The sequence below is a fragment of the Athene cunicularia genome (genome assembly GCF_003259725.1).
Source record: "Athene cunicularia isolate RWA chromosome 1 unlocalized genomic scaffold, athCun1 chr1_part2, whole genome shotgun sequence".
Lineage (NCBI taxonomy): Eukaryota > Metazoa > Chordata > Aves > Strigiformes > Strigidae > Athene > Athene cunicularia.
The window spans coordinates 3,199,132-3,224,071 of record NW_020799092.1 but is presented as its reverse complement, the minus strand read 5'-3'; the positions used below and the strand labels follow the sequence as shown (position 1 = coordinate 3,224,071).

Sequence of the window (24,940 nt, the reverse complement as noted above, 5' to 3'; positions counted from 1 at the left end):
GGAAGTGCCGTGACGCTGGGGAGCGCGTGGCGGGGATCTGTGTGCGGTAGGTGGGTGAGGGAGCGGCTGCAGCCCCGCCGGGCCGGCCGCGCTCTCCGTCCCCGTCCCGCTCCCGGTTTGCTCCCCCCGCTCCCTACAACGGCGGCTGCCTGGCCGCCGACCCCCAGCAGCGGTTGCGTGGCCGCCTTCACGCTCTCCCCCTTCCTCTCCCCCTCAACGGCCGTTGCGCAGCCGCCTTCCAACCCTAACCCCCCGCACCCCCTTTTGGGATAGCCAGGGAGCTGCCCCATTAAGCTTCATGTGAGAAGTTGGGGTGATTTCCCAGGCCCGCCCCGCATTAGGTGTTGGGGGTCTTGGTTGTCCCTGCAGTGCTCTGGTTCCTGAGACTGTTGGTGTCTTCTCGCTCTCCTCAGAGGTGCTACCTGACACCATGTTTGTCCTGGTAGAGATGACTGACACAGTAAGAATTCCTCCCTGGCAGTTTCAAAGGAAACTGAATGAATCCATTGCTGAAGAGCTAAACAAGAAATTGGCCAATAAGGTAAAGCATGGGTCATGTATAGATTGATGCAGGTGTCATAACATCCCTGAGTGTTTCCTCCTTTTTATTTGTTCCTAATGAGATGTGTGGTGAGGGAATAGAGTAGTTTAGATGTGAACACCATCCCTAGCAACTGAAATAACAGAGACTGTGAATAAAGAGACAGCCACGTATCACCTCAAAGGGGGCTTTTTTATAATGGCTAATGCTGTAATGGGAAGATACGGAGATACCAGATGGGACAGAGGAGCATCGAAGAGAAGTGAGAGTAACTGCTAGTTTGTGTGTAGAGCAGCAATCTGAAGCAGATTCTGACACGCTAACCTATCCAGTGAGGGAGTTTTAAAAAGGTGATGTAAATAAATGTGAAAGAGTAATACTGGAAGAGAAATGAAGGTGTTAATAGCTGACTTGGTCTGTGCTTAGTGCTTGAAATATAGTGTGGCAGTAAGATGGTCTTTGGTGAAGGGTGTAAAAAAGCATTCTGTTGTAGACCAGGAGGTCACAGTTTCCCTGTGTGGCCCCTGGGACTGTGATTAGCATATGGCTTTCAGTGTGAGGCAGGTGTAAAACTCAAAATGCTGCTTGGAAACATGAAGGGAGCTCAAAAGAGCAACCTGAAGTGATTAAGGGTTGTGAATAGCAGATCATACAGACGAGCAAAAGTCTTCCCTCATCCACCGATGTCTGGTAGTTGCCTCAGATTTTGTAGGCTGTGAAGCCATCTCAGTAGTAGCAGAGAAATGAAGCGCTGTCCTCATCTCTCCCCAGAGCTAATATAATTAAAGACAAAGGCAAGCTTAGAGGCTTCTGAGAGCCGAACTCTAGAGAAAAGTATATTTAGCCTTTGTAGAAGCTGTGAGGCTGGTGAATGTCAGTGGGCAGCTGTTTACTATATTGACAGGTCAGTTCTCTCACTTCTGACAGTTGCTCCAAGGGTTTCTGTTTGTAGCAGTGATTTTTTCAGTGCCAATGAAAACACATGCTCCTGTAACACTTGTGTAAGTTAGGGGTTCCCCTACAATGCAGTGTGGTTAGGGCCGGGGCTGTTGAAGGGAGTGTACCAAAACAGCCTCCTTCCCATCTTGCTACCCTTCTGTTGCCTTCTTTTGAAAAGTGTGTGTAGTGCATAAATTTGATGGTTTGCTTGATTTAACCTGGTGGGTTGCTTGATTTATTGCATTTAATTTTTTTTTTTTTCTTTGAGCAGGTTGTATACAATGTCGGCCTGTGCATCTGTCTGTATGATATCACAAAGCTGGAAGATTCATACATATTCCCTGGAGATGGTGCATCACATACCAAAGGTGTATGCTTGTCGTCAGTTACATAGTTTTGCAAGTTAGTGATCTGGAAATGTAAAACTTGAGTTCAATTGTTAGGGAAAAGAAATTTAAAGGAATTTATTGAAGTTCATTAACTCTGTTCATATTAGGAGGGCATGAGGAACATGGCAACAGTATCTTCTTTTCTTTGCATTTTTTGGGTACAAATACAGCTTTAAATAGCCATTCCTGTTTGCCTTCTCCAGCAGCCCATCTCTGTTCTACAATTAGAGCCATAGGTGTGGGGTAACAAAGGGGTTAATTTAATTTAAAATTATTGGAAATCTGCATGTAGAAAATAAGTTGTATTAATTGTTGTGTGTTTCTCTAGTATTTTTTCATTTTGAAGCTTAATTTCCCTAGCTAGAATGTTGAAATATGCTTCTACATAATAACATTTGCACAGCATTTGGTGCTGTTTTCCTAGCTGGAAGTTGTGCTACATTTTTGTTTGAGACTTAGACAGATCTGGTTCAGCATACATTTCTAGTCACTTTAAAAAAAAAAAAAAAGAATGACTAATTTCTTTACCTTGATTTTTGACAAATCTGTCTGTGTAAAAACTGGAAGTAAATGCATAATATAAAATTTCATATTTTTCTAAAGTTTAAATTTCTTTAAACTGCTAAGAGATGCATTTTTCTAGTTTAAATTTTCAACGTGGAAATGTAGCTTGAGCAAATGAAGTCTTTGCTGTTAGAAGGGAACTGACTGTATGTGGCTCCCCTTGTCTAAATTTTAACTGCAATAGAACTCGCTCCCTGCAAATAAAAGTTTCTCTAATACTAAAGGAGGATGACAGGCTTTCCTTCTTGCTTTAATCTCCATTCAGCTTCTTAACTTGGAATTAGTCCTTGAACTGAAATGAGAATATATTCTCTCTGAGCTTGGAAAAAAGGCTGCTTTCGGAATCTGGGGTAGCACTTTGATAAATCCTGCTGTGTCTGGTAACAAGACTTTCTTTAATGTGCTGCCTGATTGTATGTAAAAGGAATACTGAGTATAGACAGCTAAAATAATGTTAAATTGCTCATAAGCATTGTTTGGCTAAGATTGTCTTAGTATAGCATTTGTATAATTATAAATGCAAAATGCATAGTTAGAAACTTCTTATTTAACCTGGATGTGAAATCCAGTAATGTTAGAGAATCTTCTTTACTTTGATAATATTGTATATCAAATATTTAAAGAAAATATAGCATTGCTAACAAAGATAAAAGGAACAAAATTATTATAAGAAAGTATAATTTCAACTGATACTATTGGCCTTGAAGCATTGTGTAGGAATGCTCATATTGTAACTTAAGCAGAGGCCCTGCTCCGTGTTCTTCATCTCACAGTTTCATTCTGTGAACTTGCAAGATTGAAGAGCAGAGAACAAGACACTGCTGATCAACCACTGTTGAATTCGTACAAAACAGTTAGGAATCAGAACTTTTATTCCCATTTTTCTGTCTAATCAGTGCCTGTAAGGAAATTGTAGAAGAAACCGGGTAAGCATTTTAGAGGACATATAGGGTGTGGGATTTTGTTTTAATGGCTGCCACCCTGTGGAAGGAGTATAGTTTATTAACACGGGCATAACATTAATGATCTGTTTTCTTTTAAGTGCATTTCCGCTACGTGGTGTTCCATCCCTTCCTGGATGAGATTCTGATTGGACAGATTAAAGGTTGCAGTCAGGATGGTGTCCACGGTAAACTCCAACTTCTAAATTAGGGGCGCATGAGCTGCAGAGCTTGTGGGTCTTTTGAGATACTGTGATTTCAGGTTGTATAGTGCTGTGTGTAGGCTAGTCAAAGACTAATTATGGGCCTCTAACACTGCTCTGACATGAGGGTGGTTGGTAGTTTGAGCCTGGCAGCTTCCCCTGCCCTTGATGGTTTTGTCTGCACTCCCCTTTCCTTTTGTAATTTATGTGCATGCCCAAGAAGAATGGGCAAGCCCATCTGGAGCGTAGACTGGAGTCATCTTCTTGCTTCAGTTAACAGAACTTGTTTTATTTAAAGTGGTAGTATTGGCTCATGCTGGTCTAATGTATCTTCCCTATAATTCTGTGCAAATTCATAATTGTTTTCTGTACCTGAAAGCATGGCAGGGAAATGTCTTTGTGAGCACAAAGTGCTGTCAGGTTCATGGAATACATAGTCGATGAGTTGCTTTCCTTTCTTGTAGGAGTCTTCTATGCAAGCAAGCTCCTCTGCTCTGTTGTTAAGTTAGAACAATAAGATTGGGTGTATTTGTTGCTGAATTTGGGCATGTCCACTGATAAAATTCAGCATCGTGAAAGCTCAAGGGGGAGGTGGGGGCTGTTCTAACGTTATATTGGTCTTTATTTAACATGTTACATCTGTGATTTCTAAGCTTTTCTGTAACAGACCTCTGTAGCATCTGACTCACTTCTTGGAACGCTTTCATTTCCAATCCCGCTCCAAACAGCCTTTTCCTTTCCCAGCGGGCACGAAGACTGTGCCCTCTGTTGCTGTATGTACTTTCAGCTGGGTGGTTGCTTTTGCTGCCAACTGAAACTGAGTGTTGTGGCTCAAAGAATAATTCCTGCATGATCTCAGATGTCCTTGCTGAAAGAGGAAGGAGGATGAGTCTAGAAATGCATTTTAGGAATTGCTGTGGTACATCATTTGCAAAGAATCGTTTCAATCTTAATCAAATTCTTTTCTCCACAGTTTCTATTGGATTCTTTGATGATATTGTCATCCCACCAGAATCCCTGCAGCAGCCAGCTAAGTTGTATCCTTTGATCACCTTTGATAACTTTACTACTTCATTTCAAAAGATTGTGCAGTGCTGGCCCAACAGGCATTCACTACTGCAACAATGAAGGTGCTCAGTGGCAGAAGCTAAGCCGCTGTGTTGGGCAAGTCCTGCAGACTGTTATCATAGCTAGACAGGCCTCATGTTTATTAGGTTTTGCAGGATCATTGTGCCAGCGGATAGAAATGAATGGCAGTGTCCCCTGAACACCCTCATTGTAATCCCTGCCTCTAGTCTTGGCTGTTGCTGAAGACTGAATGCTGGTTTTATCACATCATGTAATGTCTGGATACATGGTATGTCTAATATTCTTAATTGTGGTAGGCGAGGTCATCTTGGGTTTGAGGGGTTTTTTTTGGTTTGGGGTTTTTGAACTTTGCCCAGAAACATGCACCTTGAACCAGGAAATTCAGAAACAAGACAGGGGTCCTGGGCTGCATAGATGATGACCTAGGACAGTGCTTTGTGGTTTGAGAATTAATTGTGGAAAAGCTTTGAACTGAGTCTGTTCCCAAAACTGTCAGATCTGTCAGGCAGAATAGTGATTATTTTCATCCTTAAACCCTTGGCGTGGACAGTGATGAAGCAGAGCAGGTGTGGGTATGGGAATATGAGACGGAAGAAGGGGCCCATGACCTTTACATGGACATTGGGGAGGAGATCCGCTTCCGAGTCGTGGATGAAACGTTTGTCGATACATCACCAACAGGGCCGAGCTCTGCAGAGGCTTCCACTTCAAATGCCACAGAAGAAGTCCAGAAGAAAGAGGCACCCTACACTCTTGTGGTAACTATGTGCATAATTCATACGGCCCTGTGAATGTTGTGGTTTATTCTATGTCTAAAATAGCATCCCTTTCGCAAGGTACTGATTGCTTTAAGCCGACTGTGAAGCAAACAGTCACAAAATGAAGGGAGTGGAGAAAGGGAGAAATGAGATTGTTCTTGTGGTTGTGCTGTGTTTGCTGTGTGTTTTCATTGGAACACTTTGTGGTTGTTGTTAGAGTTTCCCAGGAAAATGATTTAAAGCAGACTGTGGATGCAGGGTCTGCAGGAGGGAGTGAGTGTACAAGGAGCACAGAGCTGGGAGAACCACATCAAGGTTTACACAGCAGCTAAATGGTCTTTCCCCAGCAGTGTTTTAGTGCAAGACCCACCTGTGTACAGTGCAAGAGAAAGATGGATCCAAACCAGTGAAAGCTGTGTTTTCCCACAGCTGGAGTATGTTGGGACAGTCAGGAGATGGAATGGGCAAGTGTTTGATTTTCAAGTGTTAAATGCTTGGTGTAGTGTTGGTGAGGTTTAAAGGAGTCTGTGCAAGTGCTGGGCAGGCTCTGATAAGAAAAAAAAAAGTGAGTAGCTCATTCATAACTCAGGGGGGAGAGATTTTGTGGTTTTATGTGTTTACTCCTGTATTGTCTGTGCATTTTACAATTGCGCACTCTCTTCTCTCTGTGAACAGGGATCAATCAGTGAGCCAGGCCTGGGTCTCCTGTCGTGGTGGACAAACAGTTAGCTGCCATCAGAGCCTGCTCCACAGAAGGTCTTTCTGGTGGATGTTTGGGGGGATAATGGGATCCTGCGGGTGTTCGTTGCGCCTCCGAAGCTGAATGAGAAATTAGACCTGCCATTCTCTGTTTCTCCTTCAGCTTCCAACCTGCCAGATCAAGACAGTCGCTTTCAAGAGATGTCAGTGATCTGTAGTAGTGAATTTACAGGCACAAAAAGCCTTGAGCACAGCAGCAACAAACTCAGCTGGAGCTTTGGTCTCCTGCCCTGGAGGGAAAACTGAGGAGGTCTTTACTTGCCTGAATTAAGAAGGGAGTTGACTTCAGTGAATGAAAGCAGGAGAGAATGCCTGTCAAGAAGTATTGCTTCCCTGGGCTGAGAGCTTCATCTCAGGGGGGTGGAAGCCTGCCCTTCTTTTTACAAGAAATGGAGAAGAAACAGCAAAAGGCTAGAGTTAATAAAGGTGTGGTACTCTGGAGACCTGGCAACTGATGGGAGGGATGGGAGGTGGACGTAATGTTCTGCTATGAGTGTGAACTTAACCCATGGGATGAAGTCAGCCAAAGAGAACTGGAATGACCGTAGTTTACCCAAAAGTAGGTTAGGCTCTGTGAAGATTACCACTGTCAGGCTACAGGCTGTTTATTGTGCTGAATGGGAGTACTTTATTGGGTGGGCTGTATCTATGTAGAATGAGCTAAACTTTGCCAGAGTTTGGCTAAAAATACATAACTATGAATTGAAATGGATCAAGGCTGCTTTTAGCAAGTTAAAATACCTTATTGTGGGGGTATTTACACCTGTGCTAATACCAGAGATGGAATAAATAGTAAAAACCACACAGCCTGCCTTCCTGTACAATTTGTGGGGAAACTATTAGCTTCCTGCCTAGCAGGAAGAAAAAAGTTGCCTCCTGCAGTTTAGCTGCTTGGATTTCAAGGCAGACAGTGTTGAGACCAACACTTTGCTCTGCTCTAACAGCCAATAACAAACAATTGCCACCATCCTCCCTGACAGCAGTGAAAGGAAAGGGGGGAACAAAATGGTGAGTAAAATCTATGCAGGGCCCGTTGCCAAGAGTGATGTTGCACATAATTACAAAGCCAGCCACATTTGGCAGGAAGGGGTAATAATTCCCTGGGATAGTGGGTCTGCTTAACCTCCAACTGTGAAAACAAAGCCTGAGTCACCAGCACCCTCCCTGCAGTGTTGTTGGAACCCCTTAATTCTGAACTGTTATTCCTGGTGCATTGCCCCAATTAAAAGGGAGCCCAGAATTCTTCAGGCTTGCATAGTAACTGAGGTCCATCTGCTCAGACAATAAGCTCCCTGAATGCGGTCTAAAGAGCAGTAGTGCTCAGACATGCAATCATCTAGCCGTGATGGAAACAAAACTGTTTACAGAACACCCTCATCTGTTTGTGTAGGTGGAAATTTGGGTGAAGCAAGTTAGAGCCTCAACAGCCAGAGAGAGGCTTCCACACTGGCTGTCCTGGGAGGGGTCAGGGAGGGCAGAGAACAGCCCAAGCACCTCCAAGTAGTTGTTGTGCTCTGCTCGTCACAGGGTTAGAGCTCCCAGGAGTGCAGGGAGGTGGCAGCTGCGTGGCTTTATGTGCTGCTCTAAGGAGATCCTCAACATCAAGGTCCTGTGGGGGAACAGACAAGCTGTGCTTGAGGAAATGGGTTTCCTGCATGATGCTGGGAAAGCATGTAAATCATGCTCCTTGCAAGTTTGTCATTGTTGCTGTTGCCCTAGACAGGAATGTAGTTTGGGAAGGTGGTGACAGTCATGAGTGTAGCCTGCAGGAGGCTAATGACAAGGGATTAACAGTGCAAGACAGCTGTGAGGGCTCTTTTTTTACGAGGTGGGTGTTGGTTTGCTTGGGGTTTTTATTCATATAGATTTACAGAATAAGAACTGGGAAGGCACCATCCCATCTCTCCAAGAAGTTCTTTCCCACCCTCTCAGCAACAATGACAGGGGAAGCAGGGGCTGAAGAGCAGAACTATGAATATAACAACACAAGGCAGAAGAGATGGTCACATTCTTTATTTTCATTTTAAGTCTTTAGCCATCAGTAAAGTGAACCGGCAGAAAACAACCAACTGAGCAGAAAAACCCACCTTAGCTGGTTATTTGCAAATATAAATAACTGTGGGACAACCAAAATTGAGCCAAAATAGAAAAATGGAGCTGGGGAATTGAACAGACAAAAGTAAGCCTAGCTGCACTCCCTTTTCATAGTGTCAGTGAAGAGGAAGTACCATAACAAAAAGGAAGCTATAGTTACATTTGATCAGACATTTATTCCAACAGTAGGCATGGAATTGCACTTTCATGAAAACGCCAAAGCTGAATCGAGTCCAGTGTACTGGGGGCATTGTGCGCACTTAGCTTGATTTCTGCTGCAGCTCCTTCATTCTGTTCAGGGCACTGCCAGCTTGAAACCACTCTATCTGTGACTCGTTGAAGGTGTGGTTCAGCATGATTGTTTCTTGGCTCCCATTGGGGTGCTTGATGATGCATTTCAGAGGCTAAAGGAGAAAGACAGTTTTTATTTCCCCCCTTCTCTTTCAAGGGAGCAAGTTAACTGAAGCTTCTGACAGGAAAATTCCTACATGTTTTTAAAGAACTGAAAATGGAAAATTGTAGCTCAGGGTGGGTTTTAAGATAGAAGTGTGGATGCAGTTTCTTCTAGGGAACACTCGTGCTTAAGGTAACAACTCTAGGAATTAGGAATAGTTACAAGGGTTTCTCTTAACTGTTCAGAAAAATACAATCTGACTCTTGACTTGCTCTCTAGCCCCCCCAACCACTGGTGCAACTGATCTCGTGTGGCTGGCGGGCTGCGCTGCCCACCAGTGCCTGTGCTGCTTCAGGCCTCGAGCACACGGCTCCATACTGTCCTGTCAGCGGCACGTCCCTGCCCAGACAAGACATGCAGACAGTTACCTTCCCAGGTGCAAACTCTGCCAGCCCCACGATGCTTAGCTTGTCCACAGGATGAATCTTGTTGTAGTCTGCTGGATCAGCAAAAGTGAGAGGCAGCAGACCTTGCTTCTTCAGGTTGGTTTCTGCAGAGAACAAACCAAGCATGTTTATAACAACACACTGCAGGTGTTCAGGATCACCTGCTGGCTGCCTAGTGCTTCTCAGAGTAGTATTTCCACAACAAGTACTATATTTGTAGCAAAATCAGCATATCCACTCCTTGTGGTGTATCTGATCAGATACATAACAGGATTCCTGACAAACAGGACCTTGTCATCTGTCAGCAGACAGGGTTGCAGTGTTGAGCTCTGGGGCAAGGTGAACACCGCCTCCACCCAAACCAAATACACTCTGTTTACACACATCACAGGGAAATCCCGACTCACCGTGGATCCTGGCAAAGCTCTTTGTGATGATGACCCTGCCCCCCAAGTGACGTGGCTCCAATGCTGCATGCTCCCGGCTTGATCCCTCACCATAGTTTTCATCCCCAATAACGGCCCATTTGACACCCATTTTCTGTGACAAAAGACACAGATTTACATTTCTGCAGTCACTCAAGTGATGAATTAACAATAAATACCCACACACTAATCTAATTTCAGTGCTACACTACTGACATAGTTGGGCTATGACAACTCCCAGAAAGCTCCCTTTGATTTCAAGGACAGAAATACAGGAATTAAGTGCTTCACAGCAGTTAGGCACAGCCACCCTTGCTAATGAGGATTGTCCTTGGGATCCAGAGCAAGTCCCTTGCTGCCACCTTTCTTTCCATGGTCCTGTGCCAGAGCAGCCAGCATTCACGCCAGCCATATCCCAGCTCTACTTCAGGGAGTGATATGGGTAACTTCTGTCTACTGGAAGAACCAATCTGAGACTTTAAACATTTGATTAGTCACAGATGAAACACTCCGGGAGGCAAAATTTAGCTGCAGTCTGATGACACCCATGCCTTGTAAGCTGTGCAGTGCTTAAAGGAGTTCTTCCCCTTTCAGCTATGATTTCTGGTCCCCCCTGGGTCTCAAGATCCCACTCCCTCTTCCCTTTTGCAGGTAGGGAGAGGATCTCCTACAGGTACTGCCATCATCAGAGTAGTCCCAAGAAAAAGCCTCAACACTTGAGTGAATTCACAGCTGCTGTTATTTGAGAGCAGGAAGGCAAGATATACAGTCTTGGCACAGACTGCCCAAAGTGTGAACATCCTCTTAAAATAGATGTGCCAGCGGAAAGTCTCACCTTGTAGTAACGGGCTGTATCTGGGACTGGCCCAAACTCCTGGGTTAATGCATTCCTCACAGAGTTGGCTTTGCCATTTTCAGTGTTAATGGCACCGATGAGCAGGTTGTTGGAGATGTTGTCCAGGTGGCCACGGAATTTGAGCCATGGTCCAGCTGCAGAAATATGGTCAGTGGTGCATTTCCCTTTTACCTAAGGGGTAGAAGAAAAGAATGTCTTAGGATGGATCACAGTGACTTGACTCTTCCTCAACACTTTTTATTCAGAAGGATCCTCACATCTCTTTTTAAGGGCATGAACCCAAGAGAACTGCATCTGTTACAGAATCAAGACACTGTAAGGCAGAACACAATGGTCATTCTGCATGCATTGGGTTCCAAAGGGTACATTACAAAATTAGCTCAGCCACGACACCTCCTGCCATGTCCTCACATCCCTCAGCAGCAGGTTCTTCAAGTACAAAAAAAGCAATTAAGCCCCTCCTGCTACAGCTCAGCATCCCTGCTGGGGCAGTTCAGCAAGATGTCAAGTGTTTCCTGGAAGTTTCCAATGTGCACCTAAGCTGCCTCACCTTGTAAGAACAGAATTCCCAACCAGAGATGATGACCTTCCCACTGGTAAGTCCCAAAGTGCTTGCAAAGGAATTTTCTATGTCAAAAACCACAAGCACAGCTCGGTATGGCCCTTGGGAGTACCTGCAACACTCTGGCACTGAGAATCAGCAATGTTTCTAAAGGTCAGTTCCTAAGGGATTGCATTTCAGAACTCACCACAGTATTAACCAAAGTTTTCAGCCTGTTAACTCACCACAGACAATGAGGAGAAATTATGAGACTGAAATGCAATGCTTAACTATTGTGAAGCAACTTCACTTTCTATAAAATGAGAAGAGAACGCACATACTGATGGATGAGAAGTTCCTAACAACCTCATTCAGACAAAATGCATCTTAAAACAGTCAGGTATTAGAGATGCTAATTAAAGAACCCATCCACCTTTCTGCTGCAGGTTACATTGGGGACAAATTCTGCAGACTGCATGATATGAGTAGGATCTTATTACATGGTATAACAAGCTTAATTTTTCATGGTATTAGCTAACCACTAGCCCATAGGAGAAAAGTCTCTTAGTTATAACAGAAAGAAGTATCAGAAGGAAACACCTGGAAGGAAGGCAGGCTCTTGCACTTCACTTTCCATACCAATGTGGTTGTAGGGGAGGGAATCACAGATAGCTCAAAGGCACATACAAAGCTTCTAGCAATTGATGTGCAAACCCCTGTTCGAGCAGTCCTGTTGTAGCTGGTGTTCCCCGATCCCCGACTTCACTCCTGACCTTGATGAGGATCAGCATGTCTTCTAGATCCTTGCCATCCCACTTATCAAAGGGCTCAAGAAGCTGAAGGCGCTGGCTTGTGGGGCTCACATCCACATGCTGTCCACTGCCATCCTTGGGAGGGTACTGATAGGTGTCCTGGCCTGGGTCAAACTCCTTCCAAAGAAGAAAGGAAAATCATCAGCCCCAACAGCACATGAAGAGACCAAGCCAATACAGGCAACTGCACCTGTTCTAGTTTTAACATTAAGGAAGAGGTCAGTGCACGAAAGTTCCCTTACTACATATAAAACAAAACTAATGACAGGCCTTCCCTCCCTCTGTCTCCAGATCGAGCAGTTACCAGCTTGGGCAGCTCATCTGCGTCAGGTGCTTCTAGTTTAAACTTCTTCCCATCTGACCCTGTCAGGTAATCTGTCTCAGGGTTAAATTTTAGAGTGCCAGCAATGGACAGGGCTGTGACAATCTGAAAGAAAAAAATGACAAATTTAAAGGCATATTCTACCTGCCTTCTCCTAAGTTGAAAGTCCTATGCCTAACAGTCTCAAAGCCAGCAGCCAAGTTACCAACCAAACTACACTGGGTCTCTCTTGCAGGCAGAGGAATTAGCTCCAGAGACACCCTGAACTATTCCACAGCCCCCCTCTGGCTGTTTCTTACCTCTGGAGAGGTCACAAATGCATGAGTCTCCGGATTGGCATCATTGCGACCTGTGAAATTCCGGTTGTAGGACGTAACTATTGTGTTTTTCTCCCCTTTCTTGATGTCCTTCCTGTAAAAGAAACAAATGTGCTCACCAAGTCCAAAGGGAATATTGCTTCTAGACGTCTCACTGCTAAGTCACTTCTCTCCCTCATCTAAGTGGAACAGGACAATCTCCCAGCTTGGTTTTGGTAGCAATCACTATCTTTTGGAAACGTGAAATGGTGCCTGCACACATTTTCCTCCCCTATGCTCAGACTCAAAACCAAGGACTGTACAAAACCAATCAGACACTGATTCCTGGAGGAGTTTTCATAGCTCACGTTGTGCACTGTTGAACTGTCTAAACATTAATCAGTTGCCTTTGGACATCCCACCATTAGCAGCAACAAAGCCACATGAGACTATATCTCCGATCCCTCCTACTGGGAATTTTCCTCCCTGCCACTCGATGACTGAAGCTGGACCAATTCACTTTTCCTATTTTAAAAGGACTATCCAAACTCCAGTCCACCCTCTCACAGATAACAAATCTCTCTCCCTGCTTTTTACCTACTGTAAGAAGCCTCCAGGTGTGGCCACACTTGTGGCCATTCTGCAGCTTCACTCTAAAGGCTCAATGTACACCTGCAGTCTTTCATTTCTTTCCCTCCCATGCATATCAGACAGCTATGGGCAACAGGTTTTTAAGCATGTATTTTTAATTCCCAGTGTGTTATACTCAATGAAATTTGGCTTCACAGAACAATTTAGGACCTAAAAGATATAGAGTGAAGTCTGTCTTTCACTTTACCTGTCCCACTGGCCAATGCATGGCCCACAAGCATTGGCAAGAACCAGCCCTCCAACATCTCGCAGGATTTGCGCCTGGGGGCAAAGAACAACTTTGTTACGAGTAGAAAGTCTGGAATCAGTTTCTGGGGTTGCTCTTTCAGGAGAAAAGGACACCTGTCTTCTAACAGAAAGCACCGAGCCTGAGAAAATTCCCCTCCTCCTTTCGCCTGCAGGTTTTGAGTCACTTTTATAAACACATGGGGTTTGATCCTAGTAAAGCTCTAAGTTAACACTGGGGAAAAGTGCAAGATGACTTGCCATGATGGTCCCATTCTCTGCCTACTTCAAATCGAGCAATCCAGTCACTCGCAGATATCTGACTGAAGGGCAATGTCTGATCTGATTAATATCTTACATGCTTCCTGTCCGTGTAATTAGTGACAGTGCAGGCAAGTGTGTATGCCTGCTCCATTCATTCAGCAAACAATCCAATTAGGAGGGCAGCTGTTAAGGAAAGGTATGACTGTGGACTTGGTGGGAGGAAGCATTAAGCATTGGCTGGACATAGCCACATGTGAACACCTGGCCCCCATGCTGTGACATTTAACATTTACTATATATTAGAATTAATTAAAACAATTTTCTGTACAGTAAAGGGGAGAAAGGTGATGGTTCCTCTACAGAAACACTCCTTTTAAATCAAATATGAGTTTTGCTGAAAGTTTAGTCTAAAATGGGAACCACCCTCTGACAAAGGACTTGCTCACATCCTAAACTGTTCTTAAAGAGAAAACAGAGTTGCAGGTGGATGCTAGCTCTTCATCAGCCATGGCCATCCACAGAACTCCAGGAGCACAAGGCACCCCTTGCTCTGCATACTGTTATCTCCTCAGGGTCTCAGTTCCTGATAACTGTCTTGGCTCTGTCCAGTTCCGATCCACTCTTACACACCCAGGTAGTAAAGTCAAAACACTGTCAAGGTAACAGCAGGACCCACAGGCATAGTAATACAAGGCTGGTTATTACATCAATAATTGCACCTCTAGTGATAAGTGAAGACAAAGTTTAAGATGTTTCCATTAGTTACCTCTGGACTCCTGAGTACTGCCTGGAAGAGAGTTTAACACTTACTGTTTGGATGTGTAAAGATCAATCATACTCACATAACCGTCCCTTTCAATGGTAGCACGGATCTGCTCTGAGCCTGGTGTGATTGTGAACTTAGATTTGCACTTCAATCCATGTGCTAGTGCCTGTTTTGCCACTGCTGCAGAGCGTCCCATGTCCTCATAGCTGGAGTTGGTGCAGCTGCCAATCAAGCCTGTGGTGTTTGATAGAAACAGGAAGGTGGTTACTGCAGCCCCAGTTCTAGGAAGCTTCTCCCTGACCCATCTCTCAGCAGAAAAAACAAAGGACAACCACCTTTTCTGCTGACAAGGAATCTGAAACAGTTTCAGGTACTAATACTGCCAAACCTCCCAGCAATACACTGCTGTCACAAGCAATCTCTTGTCCAGCTTTGGAGGTTGCATAGTCAGAACATGCTACCTGGTCACTAGTCTGGTTATTGTTTTACAAGATCCAAGTGTCACCTGCTTCCACTTTGGTTAAGCAGTTACAACAGAAAGGTATTGTTCTACAAAGACAGAAAAGGTTTCAAAGCAAGATGGCAAGAAATGGAGGAAATAATGAAAAGAAAGCATTCTGTTACAGTATGAAGACCACATGAGGACATACTGTCTTGACAGCATTCTGGTGCTAACCAATGAAAAATAAATTTCTTTCAGTTACAGCTGTTCTTGATACTATTTGTAACACTATAGAATAATACATTTCCCACCTGGGATGTGGCCTTTACAGTGTATTTGCATTCTTTCCATTCCCCCAGTGAGCAACACCTGAGAGGCTGGCTGACAGGTTACCATCCCACAAGTGATTATATAAATATCCAAGCCTGCTCTTTAGGACAGCAAGTACTAACTTTACTGTGTCCCAAGAGCTCAACAGCCAACTGCCGGGAGGACTGACAATCATGCTCCTGACAGATAAATCTATGCAACAGACTTTAAACAAAGGTGCTCTTCAACAGCTAACATTCCTGTCAACTCAATCATTTCAAAAGTTTCTAAGAAGGAAAAAACCCAAACTTGTCTGCCTCTTGAGATTACAATCCCTGCAACTATCCCAGATCTCATCCCACCCACCTGGCTTGGGTGGCCACTACGCTTCCCAGCAAATTCATATGGCCACAAAGAGATGACACTGCAGGAAAGTCAAAAGACACATGGCAGTAATTAAAGCATTGCTATGTGACCAACTGCTTATCCCATGAGTGCAACATCTATGCCACAAGGATGAAGGCAGAGGAAAGCAAATGCTACCCACCAACTCTGATATCAACAGGCCAGCCCTCCTTTTCTGCCACAGCACCAATATCTGACACAGGGTGCGCCAGGTCTGGTGTGAAAGGTCCATTGATATGCGGCTTCAGCTTTAAGAAACAGTGACAAAATCAGAAATTACAGTAGCCAAGAAAAAACCTAAAACACAGCAGCAAATCAACTCCTTTCATAGCTCTATCTGGAAGCTGTTTAAATAGGATTCTCCTACACGAACACCGGAGGAGGAGCTGTCAGTGAAGCAGACCTGAGTGTTTGCTACATGTTCTAGCACAGTGTCAGGGGTGTCGCATCAAATTCTCAGCTTGGTCCACATTCACACAAAGCAGAGTCACATCACAACATCCAAGATGGCAAGCGTGAAGGAAGCCTTACCTCACTGAGGTTGATTTCTATCACCTGGTCATACTGACAACCAGAATCCGGTACCAAGTGTTGCTGGAATTCGTCTGCCAACGCAGCTATGTCTGGAATAAGAAAGAAAGGAGATCTGAGAAGTGCAGCAAATATGATGGAAAAGAAAAAGCTTGGAATGGCTAAACACAGGGGGTGCACCATATACTTCCCCAGCCACTTCATCTATAGACTCCCTGCTTGTATCAGATGACCTACAGGACCACATGAGGTCAGAAATCACAGACACCATTGTAGGAGGATGCTGCTCCCAGAATATACCCTCACTTGAACCCACACTTCTACCCACTTCAACTCCCAAACCCTCTTACCAGCTCGCCCAGTCTTGCCCAAGTATTTCTTCATCCGTGCATTGTAAGGGAAGACTGATGTGGTAGCTCCAATTTCAGCTCCCATGTTACAGATTGTTGCCATTCCTAGAGAAGGAGTGAGAGCAGAGACCACAGGGTCAAAGAGAAAGTCCAAGGCCATTCAATTCTTCAAAAGTCGGTCCATGGAAAAGACAGCAAAGCCAAGAGAGAGCAGGGAACTAGCTACAGAAACCTGATTCCACAGCAGAGAGGACACACTGACCACATAATGGCTGGCTCAGCCCCTAACATTTCTGATCAGTACAGTGCCTGTGACCAGACTTTTCTGCAAGGAAGAAGCTGAAAGCTAGACTGATTCTTGCAGATACAGAAAGGGATGACAGGGAACCCCAAATCTGCACTGAGCACCACATATATTTACAGCAGTAAGCAGTGTCTCTTCTACCTGCAATGAGTGTCCTGTCCCTCCCTACCACCTCATTTATCTTTACTGAAAGAGACAGAAATGTAATGGGTTGGATAAAAAGCTTCCAGTGACAGAACACAATTAAAAATAATCCAAACATTTGCTCACAGCACTGTGATCACCCATGCCTTTCAAGGACATAGCAATGAAGCTGTAGAAGCTGCTGTTTTACATTTAACAAGCTAGAAGCAGATATAACAGGTCAAGTTCCTCTGATTTCACAGCAGAAAAATCCAAAATTCCTCTCAGTTTATAAAACCAAATATTCCAAGTTGTAGCCAAGCCATGCAAATGGAGAGGAGAAGCTCAGCTTGAAGGCTGCACTTCAAGCCAAATGAAGGGACACCTCATAATTTGGTCCTAAGTAGCATCATTACAGACAACTGCAATTTTTGCTGGTTCAAATTCAGTAACAAAGCCCCACAATTAGCTAGTATAAGACTGCGCTTTACAGACTGCTGCTTTCTGGTCTCCTCTCTGCCCTGCCTTTCTAAAAAGCCTTTTATTTAGTAGCTGTCACACATGTACCCCCTTCAACCTGTTTCTTTCCTCTATCCACAGCCTATTTTAGGCTGAAATTAAAATGTCAGCCTTTATCTCTGACATCTCCACCCTCTAAGCATACACTGGAATCCCTCCACCCTTACTCTTGTCCTGATGCACCATCTCACAGGATTCTTCACAATTAACCATTCAGTGCTCTCCAAGTCAGAAGAACATTTAACAGAAAGAGGTCACTTTTTCAAGGAGAGCGAGTCCTACCTTGTTACACCACTCTCACCTGCTCTCCCAGATTGACGTGTACTTATCACCCAGCCAGGCTAAGGGAGAACAGTTTTAGTACTTCTTGCCTGATTCCCTTCCCAGCCTCCACAGACAACTCAATACCGAGCTCCAACAACAATCCACTCCAGGTAAGAGATTCACCTTGTCTTACCAGTGCAAGAGATTGAATCCACACCAGGCCCGTGGTATTCAATGATGGCTCCTGTTCCACCCTTGACAGTGAGGATGCCAGCCACTTTCAAGATCACATCTTTAGGAGAACTCCAGCCTGAAAGCTTGCCAGTCAGTTTTACACCAATAACCTGGGTAACATTAGTGGAAAAAAAATAAAAATACTAACACTATTTCCTTGCAGCAGCCAAAACAATTCTGCAAAATTTTTCCTAAGAATCTGGGTGGTCACAATACCAAAAAAGAGAAAATCCTGAAGTATCATAACATGCACAAGGCAGAGTGAACTGAAGGGAGATCAATACCCACCTATCACTCTCAGTCCCTGAATAAAAAAACTGGAAATGGAAAGTCAAAGCTATCAATGAATCATAGACCAGCTGTTTAAGCCAGTGTGTGATTACAAACAAGACTGTAATTGTATATAGTACCTTATATATGTAGTGCCAGAAAATTAACATTTCTTACATATATCTCACCCTTCACATCGAGGAGTAGCATTCCTTTTGCTCCTACCTTAGGGCATTTGAGCTCCCAAGGGATTCCTGCCATGACATCTACAGCATCAGCTCCACCCACACCAATGCAGATTCCTCCCAAGCCACCTCCATTGGGGGTGTGTGAATCTGTGCCGATCAGCATAACCCCAGGGTAGGAGTAGTTCTCAAGAATGATCTGAAAATAAAAATGGATTGTTCGCTTGCTTGTTTGTTGGGAAAAAAAGGGAAAGACAGCAAGGAAGAAGACAAGAGGAATTCAGATCAGTTTTGTATTTTCAGATTTCAGTAGCAAGAAAGTAACTGAATTTGGTTTGGATTGGAAATTCACTTCTGTTTTATCCTCCTTGTGGAGGATGTAACAACAGAACAAGGTATCAAGTCTTAGCCCTAGGATCCTTGCTCATCCCAGGATAGTAAGAAAACTTAAATAGTGATCTTCATTTTTTCACTGGAAGACTCCTTCCTTCCAGTTTAGGCTTTTGCTAAGGTGCCACCTTTCTTAGGGCTCAAGAGTCTGTTCCTTAGCCTCCACACCCTTAATCAACTGCTGAGCAAGTCAGTTCACCTATCCAGAGCTAGCAAGACCTTTCATAGTCTTTATGCTCCCATAGCATTAGAATATCAACAGGCTCCTCCAACCCATGCCACCAGCCAAAACCTAATCATATATTTGAATCCCTCACAAACAAACTGAGAGGCTACCCTTCCCTTATTGCTGCTATTGATTCCACGCAAGACTCTTCAACTATTAACAAAACCACAAAACAGTTCTTCAATGAAAAATTATTTTTTCTATGGTAGCAACACAGTAGAGAAGCTAATGAACTTCTCACTGCATGTGTGCCACACCTACATTACGGACGGCCTTTCTGGCTCACAGCATGTGCTCCAGTTTGGAAAGAATTAAGGTGGCCCTTTATTGAGAAGACCAAGGCTTTGCTTCTACTACTTCCAGCTTTATTTGCTTGTGGCTCACCTTAATATGAGAAAGGTCACTTTCAAGGCTTCACTTTGCTAGAGTTGGACTCCGAAGCTATACAGCCCAACCAGTTTTCTCCAGCCAGAGAAAGTGAGCCACAAGAAAGCTGGTAACCATGGCGTAGAGCTATGTTACCACGTGACAGATTTACAAGTGGTTTCAGAGTACAAATGACCTGAGGCATTTCCATAACCTTTTGGAGAGTTCACCTGTTCTTCTTCCTTTCTCTGTTGTATCACACCAAGCTAAGGTAACCTTAGTAACTCATTTTGTAGCTAAGAAAACAGAGCAGAGAGCTCTTGACTGCACCTAGCCACAAGTTCCCTGCTGACAGGATGCTTATCAGTCATTCATTTTTCTCCCCAGTCCTTTTGCTTCATGCTGCACTTCAAATTTTTACTGCCTCTGACTCAGAGGAACAATGAAAAATGTCTACTGGACCTACAAAGCAAATCAACCAACAGCAAGGTCGGAAATCCTGCCAGAGGTGTTGGTTTTAAATAACAAAAAGCCTCATTAAGTGGCAAGTTATCTTGCGATGGTCATATTCGTTTAAGATGCAAGTGCTATAACAAGAGAATATCAGACTTGGAAACCATTTTGCCTTTTATTCAAATTCACATAGCAACTTGTTATGTGTTGCCATTCTTGAGTACTTAAAGTAAGCTGCTCTGTTTGGTGTCCTTATATACTCTCCTGGTTTTTATGGAACCAAATGCATACAAAATAACCCTAAAAAAAGTATGTTCCCAAAGATGTTTTCCTTACCACCAAAAGCAATTCACATAAGCCCTTTATAGGCAGCTTCATGGCATCACTTTACTGTCCCAATCATACCAAGAGGAGCCAGCCCATAAGCAGTTAAGATATTTCAAGCTTCTGTGATGCACACGGCATGGGCATGCTGTGGGCACTACCTAATTGCGAATCAGGGTACAGTTTGACCAAAATAACCTTTTAAGAAACACCACTGTTATCAAGATATCAACTCAGGGAGAGAGGAAGCAAGAAACCTCACCCGCCCCAAGGAAAGCAAGATGTTTCCCTAAGCTGGTGAAATTCTCTAAGGGTTTGCACCTGAGCTCTCTCTTCAGCATAAGGTAAAAGAGCCACTGCACATTCCGAGATTGCAAACACACACACACTTTACCTGGTGAATGATTCCCGACCCAGGTTTCCAGAATCCCACTCCATACTTGGCACCAGCTGTTGCTAGAAAGTTGTACACCTCCTGGTTTATGTCCTATTCACACATGGAAGTGCATAGCATTAGTAACACATTTTGTACTTCCATACATCAAGAACTCATTCAAACACATTCCCTTCCCTCCCATGCCTGTCTGTAGTTTGCTCCACGGTTTTGTAGTGGCTAGATGGAGGTGCACACCACTCTTTTAAAACCAAAGGGGATCAAGACTGCCAATCAAGTGTAACAGGCCATTTAATTTCATCCAACTTGTAGCTCTACTAAAGCATCTTTTTTAGTTTCCAATTCTGAACAGCACAACAGAAATAGCACAATTAAAGGAAAAACCTGCCAATAAGGCATTTAAAAAGCTCTGTTCACTTCTTGTATTCTGGGGTGGTGGTGTTTAACCTGTTTCCCTCTCTTCTTCTAACCCCTCCTTTCTTCTCTACCAGCTGTTCCTTTTGCTTTTACAGATGCTTTGCAGACATTTCAAGCCCCTTAGATAAGCATTTTGGTTTTATTTTTACAGATTAAGAAATAGAAATGGAAGTTGCTTACTGCTAGGGGAGCTGGTGGGTGTCATTTCTCATTCTACCAAATCCCCTGCTTAAGACTCACTTTCTTGCTGCACTACCACCATTATTGGTGGAGGTCACACCGTGAAAATTGCTTGTGAGAATAACCACAGTTGCCAAGGAAGTATGACACTATTATGTTCTGACAGATCTTGGCAGAGTAGATAAGATAAGCACTAGGAGGAGTTTCTTAAACTGTTCTCATGCAGCTACCCTTCAGAATAAAGAGAAAGGGAAAACTGGAGATAATGGAAGAATTGTCTCAGTGCACATTTGCTGAAGTTTCCCATGAGGCAGCAGCAGTTCTTTAAGCCTTGTTTTCCACTGGGAGTTGGGTCACTTCACTCTGTTTGTGCATCCCTCCCCCAGTAAAGCATGATGATGTGCCAGGAGCAGATCCAAACCACCCTCTGGCCTGCCAGCATTCACTGTGTGCCAACTGGCAGCAGCAGAAGCAAAACTCAGTCAGAAGAAGGCAGGACTTTTACTTGCTCTGCTCAGAGCGGATGGCAAAGAAGGGACTCAGCTCAGCTCAAGGCTACAGCAAATATAATTGCACTGCAGAGAACAAATGCAGGAATAGGGGGAAGGGGAAGACAGGAGGTAAAGGGAAGAAGAGAAACTGTCTTATTTAATAAGTCTCAAATTCTTAATCGCACAACTTGGGACTGAGACAAGTCGAGCAAGAACTCCTCAAATTCACTTCTGAGTGGTATAGGTTGCTTTATTGTGGTCTGAAGAAGGAAGCCAGAAGCAGCTACATCAGAAGTTTCTTAGAATAGAAATGGACTAAAATCTTAAAATGCAGCTTAGCTCCCACAAACTGTTTACTGTTTGTAAATTTTGGTATCAACATTCAAGGCACAATTGCTCCTGGCTCTGACAGTGGACTTAGGCTAGGTCCACTTGGAGTAACAAGATTTCCTCCACCTCTCTGCTACGCTAAGAGCATGTTCTTCCTTGGCAGATGCACTGTGGTATGCAGGACAGGATGAATGTGCCTATATTTAACAGAAGCCCCTACAGAGGAATAAGCAGTAAAACAGTGACAGGAAATTTGAGAGAGACAGTGAATCAGCAGCTGGACAAAAACCACATTGAAATTCCCAAATAAAAACCAACATCCTCCATGCTTCTATATACTTTTACATCTACCCTCACTAGCCCTGAAAGCTGCACATGCTTCAGTTAGTTTTCTTCAGCTAATCACTACCAAATGGTTTGGAAAACAAAAGTAATTATTTTCTTCCCCCCTCACAGGATATACCAGTGCTATGCAGACATACATTCAGGAAGTTTTTCACACTGTTGTACTGTGGCATAAAAAGCATAACGCTCTATAATCTGTCTTCCCTTTTTTTCCCTTTGAAATTAATTTTTCCTGTTCCCTTAGCTGAAATATCTTCTCACTCTCCAGAACACACATACAACCTGGGCTTCCATCATTAACAGATTAAGGCTAGCTTTTCCTACATTCATGGTCCTTTAAACCATGTAATGGATGAATCTCTGCTGAAAAAGTCCCAAAGATCCATATACTCTGTTTCTTTGCTGCATCTCTCCTATCTACAGAGCTGACCACCACAGGCAATCTGTTATCATAGCTGACTCATGGCTGTCCTGGGTCAAAAAAAAAAAAAAAAAAAAAATTTTCCTTTGACTGGAAAGAGGCTGTCAAACAGACAGCATTTAAGACTCTGCAATAATGACCTTGGCTCTTCGAAGATCCTTTTCACCACCTAACTGGGCTTCAATGAGGTGATCACAGTGGATGGTGGAAGGCACAGCCACTTTTGGCAGCCCGCTGCTGATGAACTGTAGCATTGCCATCTGAGCAGTGGCATCCTGCATGGCCACACGGTCTGGCCGTAAGCGCAGATAGGTCTTGCCCCGCTCAATCTCCTGTTTTGCTGGGTCATCCAGGTGTCCATATACAATCTTCTCAGACAAGGTCAGGGGACGGTCAAGCCTGGGGAGAAAAATTGTAGTATCTGCATCTTGTGTACCTCAATGTTTGCCCTTTTAAGCATGTAACAGAACATTTTCTCGTATCCCTTGGACTGTTAAGACCTATTAACACACAGAAACCTCCATGCTCTTCTTACAGCACTAAAATATCAACTGGCAGACGGCTAAAACAAGGGCTCAGTCCAGAAAGTTCAAAAGTATAGGGATTGATGTCACTATGCTTTCTTTTATAGTCTTCCTACACAGTAAAAGAAACATTTCTTGTGTCATACCTCAGGAGGCGAGAGAGAGGTCAGACTCAATTCACAAATACCATATCCCACAGCAAGCAAGTACAACTAAGCAGAATTTCATGACCTCAGACCTTTCACCCTGCAGTTGTACCAGCTGAGGAACCTATTTATGTCAGTGGTGAGACCTTCCAAGAATCACAGAATTGTCTAGGTTGGAAAAGACCTTGAAGATCATCCAGTCCAACCATCAACCCAACATTAACAGTTCCCAACTACACCATATCCCTCAGCGCTAAGTTGATCCGACTCTTAAACACCTCCAGAGATGAAGACTCCACCTCCTCCCTGGGCAGCCCATTCCAACGCCCAATAACCCGTTCTGTAAAGAAGCATCTCCTAATAGAACTAAGTACCTAAGTAGATACAATGACTTGAAATGAGAGCTACCGCATTTAACAAAGGATGCGCAGATGGAAGCACTTCATACAAACCCCTGCCGAGGTAAGTGGAGCAGGAATGACTTTGCAGGCACACAAGTCTCTATCGGCAGATTAAGGTCACTATGTTTAATATGTTGTGAATTCTAGCCCTCCTTTCCATGCCTAAAGCCTACAAGTGAAACACAGGAGAATATTCACTGCTGAAACGCAGTGCAAAGGAGCAGTCTATAATGAATGCTGCCCACATGCTGCTTCCCCAGAAAGTAGCAAGGGCCAGTATGAAGGCTCCTCAAAGAGGGCATTAAACAAAGAGGACAGAGCCTTTTCTAGCACCTCCTCTGCACTGGCCTTGTTCTCTGTGTGTTGCAGTGCTTCATCGTAACCTTCAACCCTTCCCACAGTACTCCACCACTATGTGGTGACCCTACAACTCAGTCACATTTGTGACTGCCACTGCTCAAAGCTGCTCTCCCTGATAAATATTCCCTATGCCAGGGTCCCATTACATTTTTTTCCTCCTCTCACGTCACTTCAGAGCTGAATTCTGCACACTGACCCCTCCTCTCTTCCTTCCTCCACTCTTACCTCTTACGGACAATGTTGATGTTCTTCTCCAGCTTTTCATAATTTATGTATTCATTAGGCTCAAAGTGGCTCATGGCCACCTTGGCCCGCTGGCACAGGACAGGAGCAACATGGTAGCGTCGTATCCCACTACTCAAGGCATGCTGGAAAAAGGAGAGTATTAGCACTGGAACCTTGCAGAGTGAATTCCTATAATATATCAATAAATCAACTGGTTTTCAGTCATTATTCTTGGGGCTTTACAGACTGAGAAATAGAAAAATTGCAAAGGTTTTTAAAGGCACATGATGAATATCTGATGGTACAATACTGCATATTACATTAAACAGTGAAACACCAAGTTACCCAGAATGGGTAGCATTTACCAAATTTTACATTTCTAATAATAGCACCAGATGCCTTGCACTTTCAGTGAGAAAAGTGCTTTCAGGCAATTCTGAAATAATTCTCAAGCAAACACCAGTTTGCTATACTTCTGACATATTACAGCCATGGTGGAGAAGAACCTATGCAGTTTACAAAGCAAGCAAAGCCTAGGTTTGTATTTGCTCACTGGTATTGAGTTTATATTGAAGGACTGGCAGGTGACACAGTATGGGACTGAGTAGATACCCATCTGTTCTATCATCACATACTAAGTTCCCCATGCAGGGTCCCTGCATACCATTACAAAGCTTATTATATTTCCACATAACATGAGCTATGTTTCAATGCTTGCTAGAGTGACTTTGATGTA

The 24,940-nt window shown here is 43.9% G+C and overlaps 2 protein-coding genes across 6 annotated transcripts; one reads left to right on the top strand and one right to left on the bottom strand.

Moving 5' to 3' along the window:
* POLR3H (RNA polymerase III subunit H) lies at nt 1-8,065 on the top strand. 4 transcript variants are annotated; one of them, XM_026865711.1, is made up of 7 exons: nt 1-50; nt 414-541; nt 1,752-1,848; nt 3,476-3,562; nt 4,551-4,614; nt 5,217-5,424; nt 6,100-8,065. In XM_026865711.1, the coding sequence occupies exons 2-7, from the start codon at nt 431-433 to the stop codon at nt 6,151-6,153; spliced, it is 621 nt and encodes a 206-aa protein (XP_026721512.1). In that variant the 5' UTR covers nt 1-50; nt 414-430; the 3' UTR covers nt 6,154-8,065. The 4 variants fall into 4 exon arrangements, with proteins under 4 accessions (XP_026721512.1, XP_026721492.1, XP_026721502.1 ...); XM_026865691.1 differs by having other exon boundaries at nt 7-46; nt 370-541; XM_026865701.1 differs by having other exon boundaries at nt 7-50; nt 370-541.
* Nucleotides 8,066-8,175: 110 nt separating this feature from the next.
* ACO2 (aconitase 2) lies at nt 8,176-24,366 on the bottom strand. 2 transcript variants are annotated; one of them, XM_026865657.1, is made up of 17 exons: nt 24,205-24,366; nt 22,689-22,947; nt 20,365-20,457; nt 18,252-18,410; nt 17,716-17,866; nt 16,313-16,417; nt 15,963-16,054; nt 15,574-15,679; nt 14,352-14,509; nt 13,208-13,281; nt 12,373-12,484; nt 12,056-12,178; nt 11,713-11,868; nt 10,378-10,569; nt 9,525-9,657; nt 9,100-9,221; nt 8,176-8,681 (listed from the first exon to the last, which is right to left on the bottom strand). In XM_026865657.1, the coding sequence occupies exons 1-17, from the start codon at nt 24,276-24,278 to the stop codon at nt 8,538-8,540; spliced, it is 2,253 nt and encodes a 750-aa protein (XP_026721458.1). In that variant the 5' UTR covers nt 24,279-24,366; the 3' UTR covers nt 8,176-8,537. The 2 variants fall into 2 exon arrangements, with proteins under 2 accessions (XP_026721458.1, XP_026721469.1); XM_026865668.1 differs by lacking the exon at nt 24,205-24,366 and having other exon boundaries at nt 8,177-8,681; nt 18,252-18,438; nt 22,689-22,800.
* Nucleotides 24,367-24,940: the final 574 nt, after the last annotated feature.